At 36.8% G+C, this 16,779-nt stretch overlaps 1 protein-coding gene across 16 annotated transcripts in view; it reads left to right on the top strand.

Annotated features, from left to right (window-relative positions):
- CENPK (centromere protein K) overlaps positions 1 to 16,574 on the top strand; it is a 49,145-nt gene extending 32,571 nt beyond the window's left edge. For 11 of the 16 annotated variants that reach the window (XM_005557012.4, XM_073993540.1, XM_045393789.3 and 8 more), the window contains 5 exons: positions 7,481 to 7,563; positions 7,663 to 7,761; positions 8,096 to 8,222; positions 12,792 to 12,845; positions 15,700 to 16,574. In XM_005557012.4, the coding sequence (XP_005557069.1) occupies positions 7,481 to 7,563; positions 7,663 to 7,761; positions 8,096 to 8,222; positions 12,792 to 12,845; positions 15,700 to 15,858 (522 nt within the window). In that variant the 3' untranslated portion in view covers positions 15,859 to 16,574. Of the gene's footprint in view, positions 1 to 7,480; positions 7,564 to 7,662; positions 7,762 to 8,095; positions 8,223 to 11,759; positions 11,975 to 12,791; positions 12,846 to 14,725; positions 14,891 to 15,699 lie in introns of those variants that run through there. The other 5 variants (XM_005557015.5, XM_073993542.1, XM_073993541.1 and 2 more) reach the window with 5 other exon arrangements.
- Positions 16,575 to 16,779: the final 205 nt, after the last annotated feature.

The following is a 16,779-nucleotide window of genomic DNA, read 5'->3' as shown; positions in this document are numbered from 1 at the left end:
ACTCTTAGCAACCCCAAACTAGCAACTATAGCTTAGAGTGGCCAAAATCCAAACTTGATGCAGTGCCAGCATCCTTCCCAAAACCTTTCATTTTAGCTATTTTTCATTACAGTTAAAAATAAGAAGGGGATTGTATATTTAGCTTGCTTCTCATTTTACATTTTGTTGTATATTCAGTGAGCCAGCTCTACAGGAACTGGTTCTATGATTGTATATTTTACTAGTAACTTCTACCTACAGTAACTTACCACAGTGCAGTTGTTGTTTTATACCATCGGTGACTTAGTAACCACCTGGCATCAGAGTTTACCCACCCTGTAATCCTTCCTTTTCTTAAACAGTGCTTTCCTCATGTTTCAGCTAGCAGGAGTTATTATAGCAAATCTCATTTGTAATGCTAGTTGGGTCAGAGTTTTCTCTAAGACTACCCTCAGGTGCCGTGATTTGTGGGATAGACTCACTGGACTCGGAAGAACTGCTGTTCTCTTGGTTGCAGCTTATTAAAGTGAGAGAGAACATTACAATGAACAAAGGAAAAGGCACATGGGATAAGCTTACAGGAATTCTTTCCCAGTAGAATTGCATGGATGCACTTAATTCTCCCCGCAACTATGTGTGACATCTCATGTGGTGAGTTGGCAACCAGGGAATCTCACTTGAGCCTTGTTGTCTAGGGTTTTTATTGGGGGTCAGTCGGGTATGCATGCAGTGCTTGTGTGACTGACCTTAACTATGTATACTCCATCCACCTAAAGTAAAAATGCATTCAACACAAATCACATAGTTATCATAAACTCTCTAATCAAACTGGTGCCATGTGACCCAAGGCTCTAGACATAGAAAAATGCTCATCAAGCAGAATATTCCAAGGGCTCAGAGCTTATTTTCAGGGAACTGACCAAGGGCAGTTCTGAAGACAGGCTTTAGTAATGTCAAGGTTTTTGCAATCTAGGCCTGCTGAGTTAACTCTTTACTGCACAATTGTCTTTTCACCTCCCTCCCTCCCTCTCTTCCTCTCTTCCTCTCTTCCTTCCGTCCTTGGCAGGGTTTTGCTCTGTCACTCAGGCTGCATTGCAGTGGCATCATCTCAGCTCATTGTAGCCTTGACCTCAGGCTCAAGGGATTCTCCTACCTCAGCCTCCTGAGTACCTGGGACTATGGGTGTGCACCACCACATCTGGCTAAGTTTTGTATTTTTTTGTAGAGATGGGATTTGCCATGTTTCTCAGGCTTGTGTGCACTCCTGGGCTCAAGTAATCTGCCTGCTTCAGCCTCCCAAAGCGCTGGAACTACAGGCATGAGCCACGGTGCCCGACTCCTTTTCACTTTCTCTGCAGTGTTTTGGAGAACTTAAGTTCCTAATTTGATTAACTCCAAACTCAAGTTTTCTATTAAGGTCTGAGCTCAAAATCTAAGAACTGTTTGCCCCATTCAGGGTCACAAAGATTTTCTCCTGTGTTTTCTGTTTAAAAGTTTTTAAGTTTTAGGTTTCAGTATTTAGGTTTATGATCCATTTTGAGTTAATGTTTATGTATATATAGTATGAGTTAGTGATATAGGGTCTTTTTTTTTTCATTTGGATACTGACTGTTTCAGCGGTATTTGTTGAAGAAACTGTCTTTTCTTTTTTGAATTTCCTTTACGCTTTTGTTGAAAATTAGTGACTATGTATGTGTGTATCTATTTCTGAACTCTATTTTTCTCTATTCTGTGCTTTGGATATTTCTGTTTTTTTGTTCTGTGTTTCTGTCTTTAAGCCAATACCACATTATCTTTTTTACTGAAGCTTCAAAATAAGTCTTGAAATTAAGTATTATGAATTATCTAACTTTGTTGTTCTTTTCAAAATTGTTTCATACTTCCATTAACTTTTAGAATTGGTTTGTCATTTTGCCCCATAAAAAGCTGGAACTTTTCATTGAAATTTCCCTGAATCTATAGGTTAATTTGTGGAAGATTGCTGTCTTTAACATATTTAGTCTGAATGCAGATCCATTAGCACTGTATCATCTTTGTATTTATTTAGGTCCCCATTTATTTGGTATTTAAAAATTTTGTCTCACTGGTATTTTGCAGTTTTCAGCATACAAGTCTAGCACATCTTTCGTCAAATTCATCCTTTTAGTATTTCATAATTTTGACTATTAAAATGGTATTCTTTTAAATTTCAATTTTTGTTGTTGTTGAGACGGAGTCTCACTTTGTCACCCAGGCTGGAGTGCAGTGGTGCAATCTCGGCTCACTGCAAGCTCCACCTTCTGGGTTCACGCCATTCTCCTGCCTCAGCCTCCCAAGCAGCTGGGACTACAGGTGCCCGCCACCACGCCCAGCTAATTTTCTTTTGTATTTTTAGTAGAGACGGGGTTTCACCACGTTGGCCAGGATGGTCTCGATCTCCTGACCTTGTGATCTGCCCGCCTCGGCCTACCAAAGTGCTGGGATTACAGATGTGAGCCACCGTGCCTGGCCTTAAATTTCAATTTTTATTTATTACTAATAAATACAAATATAATTAATATTTATATATTTATTTTATATCCTTGAGAAACTTTTATTCTATATATTTATTATCTGAGATCAAACACAATTTTACATATTTTTTCCCTTCTGTATGATTTTTATATCTTTTTGGGGGGTTATTTTGCTGTCCTAGAACTTGTACTTCAGTAAAATATTGAATAGAAATAGTAAGAATGGACATCTTTTCCTTATTCCTGAGGTTATCAGAAAACATTTGCCCTTTCACCATTAAGTATGATGTTAGCAGTAGGTTTTTCATAGATACTTTTAATCAGATTGCAGAAATTTTCTTCTGTTACAGTTTATGAAGTTTTATTTTATCCTCCTACCCTCCCTCCCTCCCTTCCTCCCTCCCTTCCTCCCTCCCTTCCTCCCTTCCTCCCTTCCTCCCTTCCTTCCTTCCTTCCTCCCTTCCTGCTGTCCTTCTGTCCTTCCGTCCTTCTGTCCCTCCGTCCTTCTGTCTTTCCTTCCGTCGTTCCCACTCTGTCGCCCAGGCTGGAGTGCAGTGGCACGATCTCAGTTCACTGCAATCTCTGCCTCCTGGGTTCAAGCAATTCTCCTGCCTCAGCCTCCCGAGTAGCTTGGATTACAGGCACCTGTCACCACTTTGGGCTAATTTATGTATTTTTAGTAGAGATGGGGTTTCATGTTGTTGGCCAGGCTGGTCTTGAACTCCTAACCTCGGTCCTCGGGCTCCCAAAGTGCTGGGATTATAGGCATGAGCCACCGCCCCTGGCCTAAGTCTTTTATTTTAAAATCACAAATTAATATTGAATTTGGTTACTTACTCTTCTTGAATTTATTGAGGTTATTAAATGTTTTTCTCCTTTTTAAAATCTGTTGATATGGTGAATTACATTGATTGATTTTTAAAATTGATTTTTTTTTTTTTTTTTTTTTTTTTGGAAATGGAGTTTCGCTCTTGTTGTCCAGGCTGGAGTGCAATGGCATGATCTTGTCTCACTGCAATCTCCACCTCCCGATTCAACCAATTCTCCTGCCTCAGCCTCCCAAGTAGCTGGGATTACAGGCATGCTCCACCACACCTGGCTAATTTTATATTTTTAGTAGAGACGGGGTTTCTCCATGGTGGTCAGGCTGATCTCAAACTCCCAACTTCAGGTGATCTGCCTGCCTCAGCCTCCGAAAGTTGTGGGATTACAGGCATGACCCACCGCCCCCGGCCTTAAAATTGATTTTATCTGCTTGCTTAACTGCATATTCCTGTGATAAACCCCACTTTGCCATAGTATATTAATCTTTCTTACTTATTGCTGAATGTAATTTGCTGAAATTTTATGAGATTTTTGCTTCTGTGTTCGTTCATGAGGTATATTGGTCTGTGGTTTTCTTTTTTGTGATGTCTTTGTTAGGCTTTAATACCAGCCTCATGAAACAAATTAGGAAGTATTCTCTTCTCTTCTAAAGAGTTTGTATAGAATAGAAATTTTTTATTCCTGATGTGTTTGTTTGAATTCTCAGATAAAACCATCTGGGCCTAAAATTTTCTCATAAACTGAATAAAAATTTAGAGATGAATAAAAATTTTCATCTGTGAAAATTTTTAATTAGAAATTTTGTAATTTTTAATTACAAATTCTGTTTCTCTGGAGCCAGATTTCTTATTTGTCTAAATGAACTTTGGTAGCTTATGTCTCTCAAATAATTTATTTACCTGATTAGTGACAAGATTGTCCATAACGTTTCTCCATTATCATTTTAATGTTTGTAGCGATGTCACCTGTCTCATTTCTGATATTGGTGATTTATGTCCTCCTTCTCCCCACCCAGTAATTAATCTAATTTTATTGACCTCAAAAACCAATTTTCATTGCTTTTTCCTTATTTTTTATGTTGTACTGATTTAACTTCTTTGTTGTTATTATTTCCTCAACTTACTGTGGGTTTCATTTGCTCTTTTTTCATATTTCTTATGATAGAAGCTGAGGTTATTAATTTGTGAACTTTCTTTTCTTTTAAAATAGGCTTTTAGGCCAGGTGCAGTGGCTCACACCTGTAATCCCAGCACTTTGGGAGGCTGAGGTGGGCATATCACGAGGTCAGGAGATGGAGACCATCCTGGCCAATACAGGGAAACCATATCTCTACTAAAAATACAAAAATTAGCTGGGTGTGGTGGCATGCACCTGTAGTCCCAGCTACTTGGGAGGCTGAAGCCAGATAATCTCTTGAACCCGGGAGGCGGAGGTTGCAGTGAGCCAAGATAGTGCTGCTGCACTCCAGCCTGGCAACAGAGCGAGATTCTGTCTCAAAAAAATATAGATTTTTAGTGGTCTGAATTCTCATCTGAGTACTGCTTTTGCTTCATCCCAGAAATCTTGATGTTGCATGTCATTTGTTTGGGGGATGAAAAAATAAAAGACAAAATTTTGATGTTAATGTTTTTATTTCTACTCAGTTATAATAATTTCCTATTTTCCTATTGGTTGCTTCTTTGACCCATGGATTATTTAGAAGTATGTTTTTGGTATCCAAATGGTTGCAAAGTTTTCTAGATACCTTTCTATTATTTTTCAATTTAATGCCATTGTTAGACCATATTTAATATAATCAATATGGTTGCATTGAAAGATGTGTTATTGATTTATATTTTTGGGTGGGGAGGGAGGGTTGGGAGCAGAGGATCTTGCTCGATTGCCCAGGCTGGGTGCAGTGTTGATATCATAAATCACTGCAGCCTTGAACTCCTGGCCTCAAACAACCTTTTCACTTTAGCCTCCTAAAGTGATAGAATTACAGGAATGAGTTACCAGGCTTGGCCTTGATTTATCTTTCTTTTCATCCTACTGTTTTTCTGTTCCTGTTTTTTCCTTTTCCCACTTTCTTGGATTGTGTGTGGTGGTGTTGTTGATTGTGTGTGGTGGTGGTGGTGTTGTCATCGTCGTCATCGTCGTCGTCGTCTTTGTTGAGGCAGGGTCTTGCTCTGTTAACCAGGCTGGCATGCAGTGGTATGATCTCAGCTCATTGCAGCCTGCACCTCCTGGCCTCATGTGATCCTCCCGCCTCAGCCTTCCAAGTAGCTGGGACTACAGGCTTGTGGCATCATGCCTGGCTAATTTTTGTATTTATTTATAGAGACAGGGTTTTGCCATGTTGCCCAGGCTGGTGTCTAATTATCAGTATTGGCTTATTAGTTATTTCTTTTCTTTTTTTTTTTCATAGTTACTTTAGGGTTTGTAATATACACGTTGAACTTACCTGATTTATGTTTAAAAAGAGCTAATGGAAACCCTTGTGATCAGGAGACTGGAACACTAGTGCTTATTGTAATTCTCTTTAGTCTTCTTTGTTGTTCCTGAAATCCCTCAAGCATACTTTTGCCTCCTGGCCTCAGTACTTAACTATTCCCTTTCCCTGGAACATTCTTTTGCTAGAGAATAACACGATGTTTTCCTTTGTCTTCTTTCTCTGTTTTTTTTTTTTTTTTTTTTTTTTTTTGAGTCAGAGTCTCACTCTGTCACCCAGGCTGGAGTATAGTGGTTCGATCTCGGCTCACTACAACCTCCGCCTCCCGGGTTGAAGCGATTTTCCTGCCTCAGCCTCACGAGTAGCTGGGACTACAGGCGCCCACCACCACTCCCGGCTGATTTTTGTATTTTTAGTAGAGACAGGGTTTCACCATCTTGGCCAGGCCAGTCTCGATTTCCTGACCTTGTGATCCACCCGCCTCAGCCTCTCAAAGTGCTGGGATTACAGGCTTGAGCCACTGCACCTGGCCTTTCTCTGTTACTTAAATGTTACCTGATCAGAGAAGTCTTCTCATATCATACTACCTAAAACGTCCATTTCTTGCTCTTCATGCCTTTACTTTTATTTTGATTTTTTTTTCTTTATGACACTTGACCATTGCTGGAGTAAATGTCTGAATTCCTCTTTGTTCTGTTCACCTTTGCATCTCTCCCTCCTTCAGCAATGCCTAATAGTCAATGATTGATCACAAATCTGATTGAATGATTGATTGAATAAATATTGAATGAGTGAGTCATTTGTATCTGTTTTGTACAGTCTCCTTAGAAAAGGTACCTGGGGCTGGGCACGGTGGCTCACACCTGTAATCCCAGCACTTTGGGAGGCTAAGGCAGGTGGATCACAAGCTCAGGAGTTTGAGTCCAGCCTGGCCAATATGGTGAAACCTAGTCTGTACTAAAAATACAAAAATTAGCTGGGCGTGGTGTGGCGCGCCTGTAATCCCAGCTACTCGGGAGGTTGAGGCAGGAGAATCATTTGAACCCGGGAGGCAGAGTTTGGTTGCAGTGAGCCAAGTTCACACCACTGCACTCCAGCCTGGGCGACAAAGCAAGACTCCGTCTCAAAAAATAAAAATGAAAAAGAAAAGAAAAGGTACCTGGGCCAGGCGCGGTCGCTCACGTCTGTAATTCCAGCACTTTGGGAGGCTGAGGCGGGCGGATCATGAGGTCAGGAGATGGAGACTATCCTGGCTAACATGGTGAAACCCCGTCTCTACTAAAAACACAAAAAATTAGCCTGGCATGGTGGCGGGCGCCTGTAGTCCCAGCTACTGGAGGAGGCTGAGGCAGGAGAATGGCGTGAACCTGGGAGGGGGAGCTTGCAGTGAGCTGAGATGGCACTACTGCACTCCAGCCTGGGTGACAGAGCGAGACTCCGTCTCAAAAACAACAAAAAAAGAGAAAGTACCTAATCTCTGATTACTGAAAACACACCATTATCTTGCCTTTCAATATGAAATTAAAATTTCCTGCTCAAAACCCCTTCTGATATTTTTGAATTTAACCATAGAATATTACCACAAATTTAGCACCTACTGTATATTTACCTTTTCAAATGCTTTCTGCTAGGCTTTTTTACTACTGATGTCTGACTGGAAGTATCCTGGACCACTATGTAAATTTGACTGTTGTTCAGAAATAAAACTGTAAGATTAAAGACTAAGCAATTAATTTGAATTATTTTATTCTAGTTCCAAAAGCTGAGACAAGATCTTGAAATGGTACTGTCCACTATGGAGTCAAAGAATGAAAAGTTAAAGGAAGACTTAGAAAGGTATGTTTATGTTATAATTACTATTAATCATTCATATGTATTAAGTGGCCTTTAAAGTTTTATTTAAATATTGCTTGTTTTGTTTTTCCATGTCAAAAGAGAACAACGGTGGTTGGATGAACAGCAACAGATAATGGAATCTCTTAATGTACTACACAGTGAATTGAAAAATAAGGTCGAAACATTTTCTGAATCAAGGTATTAATTTTACGTTCTAGGTTTTTAAAATAGGAAAAGTATTTTATTTTTTGCGTTACATGAAACATAGATGAAGTTAATTTTACCAGGAATCAGGAGTCTTGGCCTAACTTTTGTTAACTAGTAGCTATTATATGATATTTTATGAGTGACTTGACTGTACCTTTGGTTTCTCTACTTGTTATATACACAATATTATTTTCAAAAAGGTAGTTATTTGGTTTGAGCAAATGAAGTTTTAACAAAGTTTTCGATCAACTTCATGAATAACTAGTTACATGTGCATATGTGTTTTATCAGTTAAATGTTTCTCTTAATTTTTTGAATCTATTAGAATCTTTAATGAGCTGAAAACTAAAATGCTTAATGTAAAAGAATATAAGGAGAAACTCTTGAGTACCTTGGGCAAGTTTCTAGAAGACCATTTTCCTCTGCCTGATAGAAGTGTTAAAAAGAAAAAGGTAAGTTTTAGAGAAGACATTTATATAAATTATCATATTTGAAATTATTTTTAGGTGGGTTTAGAAGCATATTTTCTTATTTAGTTCAAAGGTATGCACATGTATGGAAATATGCCATTATCACATTATATTTATTGAAACACTAGAAGCAACCTAATTATTCAATAAAATGGGATTAAGTATATGTGTAGTTTTTTGGAGGGGGCCGGGGGACAGAGTCTCTGTCACTCAGGCTGGAGTTCAGTGGTGTGATCTCAGCTCACTGCAACCTCTGCTTCCTGGGTTCAAGTGATTCTCGTGCCTTAGCTTTCAGAGTAGCTGGGACTACAGGTGTGCGCCACCACGCCCAGCTAATTTTTTGTATTTGTAGTAGAGAGGGGATTTCACCAAGTTGCCCAGGCTGGTCTTGAACTCCTGAGCTCAGGCAATCTGCCCACCTCGGCCTTCCAAGTGGGACGATTAGATGTTAGGATTACAGGTGTGAGCCACTGCACCCAGCCAGAGTATATTTTTTATATTATATCCGTATGATGGGAGTAAGTCAGCTTGTCATATAATGTATTGAACACCTTCAGAGAAGTTAATGAAATACAACTAATTGTTGAACAAATAAAACCCTGATGATTAAATTGTTTGAATCTAATTTATGTTTTAAAAATTGATAGTGCTTATGTCTGAGAGCTAGGATTGTAGGTGGTTTTTTTGCTTTTCACAATTTTTTCAATTTTCTGTGATGAGTATGTACAACTTTTTAAATCAAAAGAATGATGTTTAAAATTTGTTACAGATTATTGTAAGTTATTGACTATTTTAATAGTAGCTATAATGAAATAAACCTTTTCTGAAAAAGCGAATAAATATTTTATTGAGTGGCAGAAGATTGTGAACAGTTCTTATATATATATACATATGGTGTTACGACTTTTTTGAAATTGGAGTAATCATTGAATAATAATATGTTTAGTTTAATCATTTTCAGTATAAAATCTTTCATGTCTTCTTAGGGAATGAAGTCTGTAAACTTCTTAGAAATCTCTTCATTAGGATTTATACTATGGACTTCTGTCTCCTCAGCCTCATTTCCCAACATTCATCCATCTCTTACGTGAATCCATTCAGCTGTGTCACCAGTTGACCTCTCACTTTTTTGTGGCTTACACATTGTTTTTTCTGCCTAGGTTAAAACCCTTCCAATCTGTTGAGGGTGGCAGATTCCTACTTAAGACAGTTCAAACATCTTTTGAGTGAAACATATGAAATTTAGGTGTTCTTTTATTTATTTATTTTTAATTTTTATTTATTTTTATTTTTGGGGACCGAGTCTTGCTCTGTCACCCAGGCTGGAGTGCAATGGCATGATCTCTGCTCACTGCAACCTCTGTCTCCCAGGTTCAGGCGATCAATTCTCCTATCCTAGCCTCCCGAGTAGCTGGGACTACAATTACATGCCACCACACCCAGCTAATTTTTTTTGTATTTTTAGTAGAGACAGGGTTTCACCGTGTTGTCAAGGCTGGTCTCAAACTCCTGACCTCAGTTGATCCTCCCGCCTCAGCCTCCCAAAGTGCTAGGATTACAGGCATGAGCCACCACACCTGACCTATTGATTGATTTTTTTAGAGACGAGGTCTTGCTATGTTGCCCAGGTTAGACTTGAACTCCTGGGTTGAAACTATCCTCCCGCCTCAGCCTCCACACAACAGGTACTGCAGATGTGAGCTACTGAACCTGGCTCTAGGTGTCCTATCCCGGCCCGCGGGATAGTCAGAGCAGGCCCTGGAGGAGGGGGTGGGAATTTGGGGAACAAGAGACACGAGAAATGGAGACAAGACAGTGCTCTGATCAAGTCTCGTTTAATGGCGGTAATGCACTGCCTTATATACACTTGGAAGGGAAGGGGTTGGGCTAAGGCGGAAATGATCTCATTGCCGAGGGCGTGGCCAGGTTAGTTTCGGTTTCTCCGGTGGGAGGTCATGTTGCGCTTGCGCTATTAAGTAACAATTTTCCCGGGCGCGGGAAAAGTGAGTGAAGAAGAAGCAGGAAGAGCGCCATCTTTAATGAGGTATTAGTACAGGGGAAAAAAGGCAAAGATAGGGAGAAGGTGTGAGGTGGAAATGAATATAGCTCAGGCGTTTAATCTTCAATTATTATTCGCTATGGCCGGGGCGTGCAGCTCCGGACAGTGTCCTTTTATTAACACTTTTCAAATGATTTTGTTAGTGTTATTTATGTGTATCTCTCCCTTCACCCCCATGCCCTGTGAGCTACTTGATGTGTTCAGTTCATCTTTGTATCTCTTCTATCTTGCATATCTTTTATATAGAGCCTTCTCAGTTCATATTTATTGAATGGATGTGACTATAATAAGAAAAGGAGAAAAAGTTCTGTTTGTTTATGTTTTTACTATCTGGGTTCTTTTTACTCTTCCCTTTCTTATAATTGTCTATAGGCTTTACATTTGTTATGGACTGTGTCTTCCATTCTATTATTGTTTTTTACCTCTTATTTATTTGTAAAAGTATGACAGCCTTCTTTTGACCATTTCATTAAAGTCATGATTCCTTGCCTCTTTATGACCTTATTCTTGCAACAACTCATTGATGTATTTTCTGGTCCCAGTCTCCTCCATTTTTTTCAACTTTTTTTGGTTGCTTTTGCTCCACTAATAGAACCGGAGGTTTCAGGCATCCTTAAAAGGAAGCTTGATTACCATGAGCCATTTTGGGGTCATTACGTCAGATTTGATAACCTCACTTCTTTTTTCCAAGATAATACTAATCCTAATCAGAAAGTTTTGAATTAGGATTAGTATTATCTTGGAACTTTCTAGCAGCTTCCTTTAGAGTCTGTCCTGTTGAACATTTTTAACAATAACTTAGGTAAAGAGATAGAATATATGGCTATCAAAGTTTACAAATGACGTGAAAGTAAGAGGGCTAGATAGTAAATATGTTGGATGACGGAATAAAGACTTTATTTCTTAGCTAGTTAGGAACTAAGGCAAATAAAATAGGATGATGTTTAAGTAGAAATACAGAGGATATCTATGTTTAAAACATTATAGAATAAGGAAGACATTTTTAGCTAGATATATGAAAAATACTTTGGCATTTTAGATGATAGTATTCTCAGAAGTCCACAAGGAAAAAAATAGACGTCTAAAAGCTAATACCATCTTAAATTTAATGTATAGAATTCTGGTCTCCGTAATTATGAAAGTGGGTGTTCTTTTTTTGTCTTCGGTAGTCAAATCACACCTAGATCATTGTGGGAGACTAGATGAAGGAAAACAAAAGACAAATTAGAGCACATTCAGAGAATAATCATGGTATTGAGAAGCCTCAAATTTGTGCCATACGAAAAATATTGAGGTGGGGTGTGGTGGCTCACACCTGTATTCCCAGCACTTTAGGAAACTAAGGTGGGAGGATTACTTGAAGCCAAAAATTTGAGACCAGTTTGGACAACGTAGCAAGACCCTGCCTCTACAAAACAAACAAATTTAAACGAAAACATTACTGTGTCATGTGCTTGTAGTTCCAGCTACTCGGAAGGCTGAGGTGGGAAGATAGCTTGAGCCCAGGAAGTCAAGGCTGCAGTGAGCTATGATGGCACCACTACACTCCAGCCTGGGTGACAGAGTGAGACCCCGTCTCCAAAAAAAAGAAAAAAATAATTGAAGAAACAAATGGTGATTAATGTGAAAAAGAGAAGACTTGGGCCTTATAATAGCAGTCTTCAAATATTTGAGGAACTCTTGGATAGAATTGGAATGAGATTTGTTCTCTGTCATTCCAAGGAAGAAACAACTAATAAGTTAACATGACAAACTGTCAAGAGCTATAGAAAGATGATTAAGTCTCTCATAAGAGCAAGTTTCCTGTACTGAAACTGCATAAATGTACTCTAGAATGTCATTTGGGGAGGTTTTATTGGGGGATTTAAATACTAAATTTTTTATATGATTATATATAATGTGTATATCTATTATATGTTTATGGATAGTTTTAATTGTATCTTCCAGTTACTATAAAAGTTTTCACTGTCTTAGAAGATATTTCCACTGCATTTTTATGAATCTGACTTAAATACAATAACATTTACTTTCAGAATTTTTTGTCACTTAATTATGAATATTTGATTTTAGTTACTTTATACCATTACAACTAAAAAATACTAATTTTAAAACTCTTGGCCAAGCATGGTGGCTCATGCCTGTAATCACAGCATTTTGGGAGGCCAATGTGGGCAGATCACCTGAGGTCAGGAGCTCCAGACCAGCCTGGCCAAGATGGTGAAACCTCGTATCTACTAAAAATACAAAAATTAGCCAGGCATGGTGGTGGGAGCGCCTGTAATCCTACCTACTCGGGAGGCTGAGGCAAGAGAATCACTGGAACCCGGGAGGCGGAGGTTGCAGTGAACCGAGATTGGCCATTGCACTCCAGCCTGGGCGCCAAGAGTGAAACTCTCTCAAAAATAAAATAAAAGTCTTGTAAAAACAGTCCAATATTTCACCATTGGCAGAACTGAAGTGGTAATTGTTTGTTATTCACATTTCTCTTGAAGAAAAACATTCAAGAATCAACTGTACAGCTGATAACACTGCATGAAATGTTAGAGGTAAGTGTTTTGTGTACTTTGTCTTGTCTTGAAGCTGTCTCTTAATTAGTTATTTGTGAACAATTATACTCAGACTTGAAAAACAAGAAATAATTCTTAAAGTATTCATCATTCTTTATTAAATATATTTGTAATAATATATCTTTGGTATAAAATTAGTTTCTGTTCCCTGTATAGTACTGAGAGGAATATTGTTATTTTTAAAATAATGTTAATTTAAAGTCTATCTCTTAATCATATTCCCAAGATTTATTACAGGTAAAGTTTTTATCTAGGTATGAGCTGACAGGGTGAAAAAAAATTTTTAATGATGTCATCTAATACTTACATAGTAAAATTCTATGCTGTTACATTGACTCTTTAATTGGTAGTTCTGTACTCTGTATAAAATACATAATGAACTTAAAGATTCCTTCCACAAAGTTGTAGGAATTGTACAATTTTTAAAAAAATAACATCAGTCTCTTTTCTTTTAATGTAAGTACTGAGTTTTCCAACTTTCTCTGACTTGACATATACCTTGTTTTATAAATATCTTCGACCTTTTCAAAAATGTTTTTGAACCTCAACCATATTATCAATTATTTTAAATACTTTGGAAGATCTTGATATGACAATTCATGACAAATTGGGCAGAAAGGAAAATGAAATAGTGTATGAAGAACAGGGTATTTACCAATTAGTGTACCCCCTTTTAAAATCATTGGTAAATTTTGAAGAAAGAGTGATTTCAGAAAATGTGTTTCATTTAACTTAATGAACTAGGTGTTAAAGTCTCTTTTTGCCCAGCTGACAAGTTTTGGTTCCTCAGGATTTAATACAGAATATTATTGCTTTGAAAAGCAAAATACAAATATATATTAGATTTGTAATTAGAATATTTTAACATATTTCTAGCTACTCTAGTTTATGCTGAAACTAAATTGTCTATAGTTTCTCATGGATGACTTAACTTTTTTTTTTTTTAATGAAAATTGTCAGTCATGGAAATACTGAAAGGTGTTACATGTATAATTTTTTAGTAGTGTACATAGTATGTACCATATGTGTTAGGCCATTCTTGTATTGCTGTGAAGAAATACCTGAGACTGTGTAATTTATAAAGAAAAGGAGTTTAATTGGCTCATGGTTTGCAGGCTGTACAAACATGACACTGGCATCTGCTCAGCTTCTAGGGAGGCCTAAGGAAGCTTTTACTCATAGCAGAAGGTGAAGCAGGAGCAGACAGTTTACATGGCCAGAGTGGGAGCAAGAGGGAGGGGGAAAGGTACCACACACACTTTTAAGGAACCAGATCTTGCAAGAACTGTCATGAGGACAGCACCAAGGGGATATGCTAAAGCATTCACGAGAAATTCACCCTGATGATCCAATCACCTCCCACCAGGCCCCACCTCCAACACTGGGGATTACATTTCAATATGAGATTTGGCAGGGGATACACCTAAACTATATCAGCATATAAAACTTAGCATTAGAATCCTAAGTTTGTCTCCAAGGCTCATATTGTCAGTGATAAAGGAACTAATATTAAAACTGCAGTTAGGTTAAAAATAATATTATTAAAATTAGAAATGCAAAATAGGAAAGATTTGTACTAAAATAAGCCATTTGTACTAAAATAAGCCATTGCTCTAAAATACAATTAATATTTAGTTCTATATCATGGTACTCAAAAGAAATGAGGCCAAAGCTTTTTTCCTCCCATGGGATGTGGGACATGAAATAATTAATGATAGTTGAAAATTTTATTTCAAGAAATAAGGTATTACAAAATTTTATTGAGATTAGAGCTTGATGGATTAATTTGATTTATTTCTATGGCACTTTGTAATTGTATAAATTATGTCTTTTCTTTTCCATGTTCCTTAAAATAATAGCATCTTTCAGTTAAAAATTTGGCCTGACAAATTTTTGAGATGCGGAGGTAATTTTGAGATATGGAGTCTAATCCAAGATCCACCACTGATTATGTGCCCTGAGGAATCCCTTAACTCTTCTGAGTTCTAGTTTTGTAATTTGTGAAGGCACTGGAAGATAGCTGAGGAGGCAAAATAATAATTGATCTACATTTAGGCGTTTTTCACTGTATTTTATAACATTAGTATTCAAACAATTGTAAATACTTCTTTCTTCAGAAGACTTTTATAATAGCAGTGGATTTGGGAAAGACAGCTGATTCTCACTTCACATTAGCAAGCTTTCCCAAGCTTGTTTGATCACAGAACTCTGTTTTTCAGGAACTAAGAACATCTTCAGGGAGACTAATTCTATGGAATGCAGTTTGGAAAATGCTAGCCTATATAATTTAATACAAATAATAAAAATTCAATTTGTGGTTGTAATTCCACAATATCCTTAATGAAGATCAGGGATACTCAGGATGAAGCTGAAGGAAGTGATGATGATAACATTGAATCTTGTAAATATTTATCGGAAGAATAGGTGTTTTGTGGAGGACAGGACCAGTGATTTTTCCCTCAAATATTAAGACCCACTTGCTCACTTTCTTTTTAACTTTTTTGTGTTTTTTGTGAAATATTAATTTTTTAAGATTTTTGTCTTTATCCTAAAGAAGATATTAATCCCAAGAGAAGTGGGAGAATTGTAAATTTTTTCTTACCGATTTTTAGGAAATGTTTTTCTAAATTAAAGATGCAAAACTTCACTTTAAAGTTTTTTTCATTAGCTAATACCTGTAGTCCTTTCAAAAAGGAAATTCAAATTTGTAGATTAAAAGTATTAAACAGTTGTTGAAAAAGAAAAGAGGTCAATATTCTTTGACAAAACCTTTATTATAGCTGTATTGACTTTTTCCCAAGTAAAGTATATTTTGAATGATATTTTCTCCTAGATTCTTATAAATAGATTATTTGATGTTCCACATGATCCATATGTCAAAATTAGTGATTCCTTTTGGCCACCTTATGTTGAGCTGCTGCTGCGTAATGGAATTGCCTTGAGACATCCAGAAGATCCAACTCGAATAAGATTAGAAGCTTTCCATCAGTAAAAGGATGTTTTCTTTTTTCACACAGTAAAAAAATCTTATCATTCAAGGATATTGGAACCACAGGACTATTTGGATAAAAAAGATTATTTGCAAATTAATGCACATAGTCCATCTTCCTTTTATCGCTAAATGGCATGTGCTGCCATCTATTATTCATTTTTAAATGATCCTTTCTTCAGTCAGTGCTTTGGTGTTTTAAACTATATGGAGAAGAATGCAGGTAGATAATATTCTAGGCATAAAACATTTAATATACCTTACCTCATGCAATATTCTTTGGAAAATTCTTTGTTGATTTATTATATTGCTAATATAATGTTTTCTTAAAATGTGTAACAATATCTTTCATGTATTTTGACTTCCAATTGGTGCTTCTTTATATTTAGAAATTATAATGGGAAGGTCATTTAATTTGCGGATGGTTTTAAAATTGAGGTAATATCTGATGTAGAAGCTGGCATAATTTAAAAGTATTTAGCAAATTGTTTCATATATACTGCCTTATTTCTAGCTTTGTTTAAAATTGGAATATGAAAAACTGATGGATAAAGCTAGCATAAAATTGATATTTTAGTTTGTATTATTCATATACCATGTAACCTTATATATTAATCTACTCTTGATTCTGCTAATTATTACCAACAAAATTGTATTCATGACATTTTATTAAGCCTCTATGAATTTTCTTTAAATAAAATTATTTCTAAAAATCTCTAGCAATTGGTGATGTGGGATATTTTTATAAGTAGCAAATACTTTTTAAAGCTGGATAAATTAAGATATAGAACTCATTTAGTATTGCATACAAGCTAAACTAGAGAATCCTAAATCCATTTAATATCATTAGTTTTCTAAGAGAAATTTGTTACTTTTTTACTTGAAAGTGCTTCCTACTGTATATTATCCAAGTTCCTTGCTTAC

Source organism: Macaca fascicularis, chromosome 6 (assembly GCF_037993035.2).
Source record: "Macaca fascicularis isolate 582-1 chromosome 6, T2T-MFA8v1.1".
In the NCBI taxonomy this organism is placed as follows: Eukaryota; Metazoa; Chordata; class Mammalia; order Primates; family Cercopithecidae; genus Macaca; species Macaca fascicularis.
This window is presented reverse-complemented; position numbering and strand designations above follow the sequence as displayed.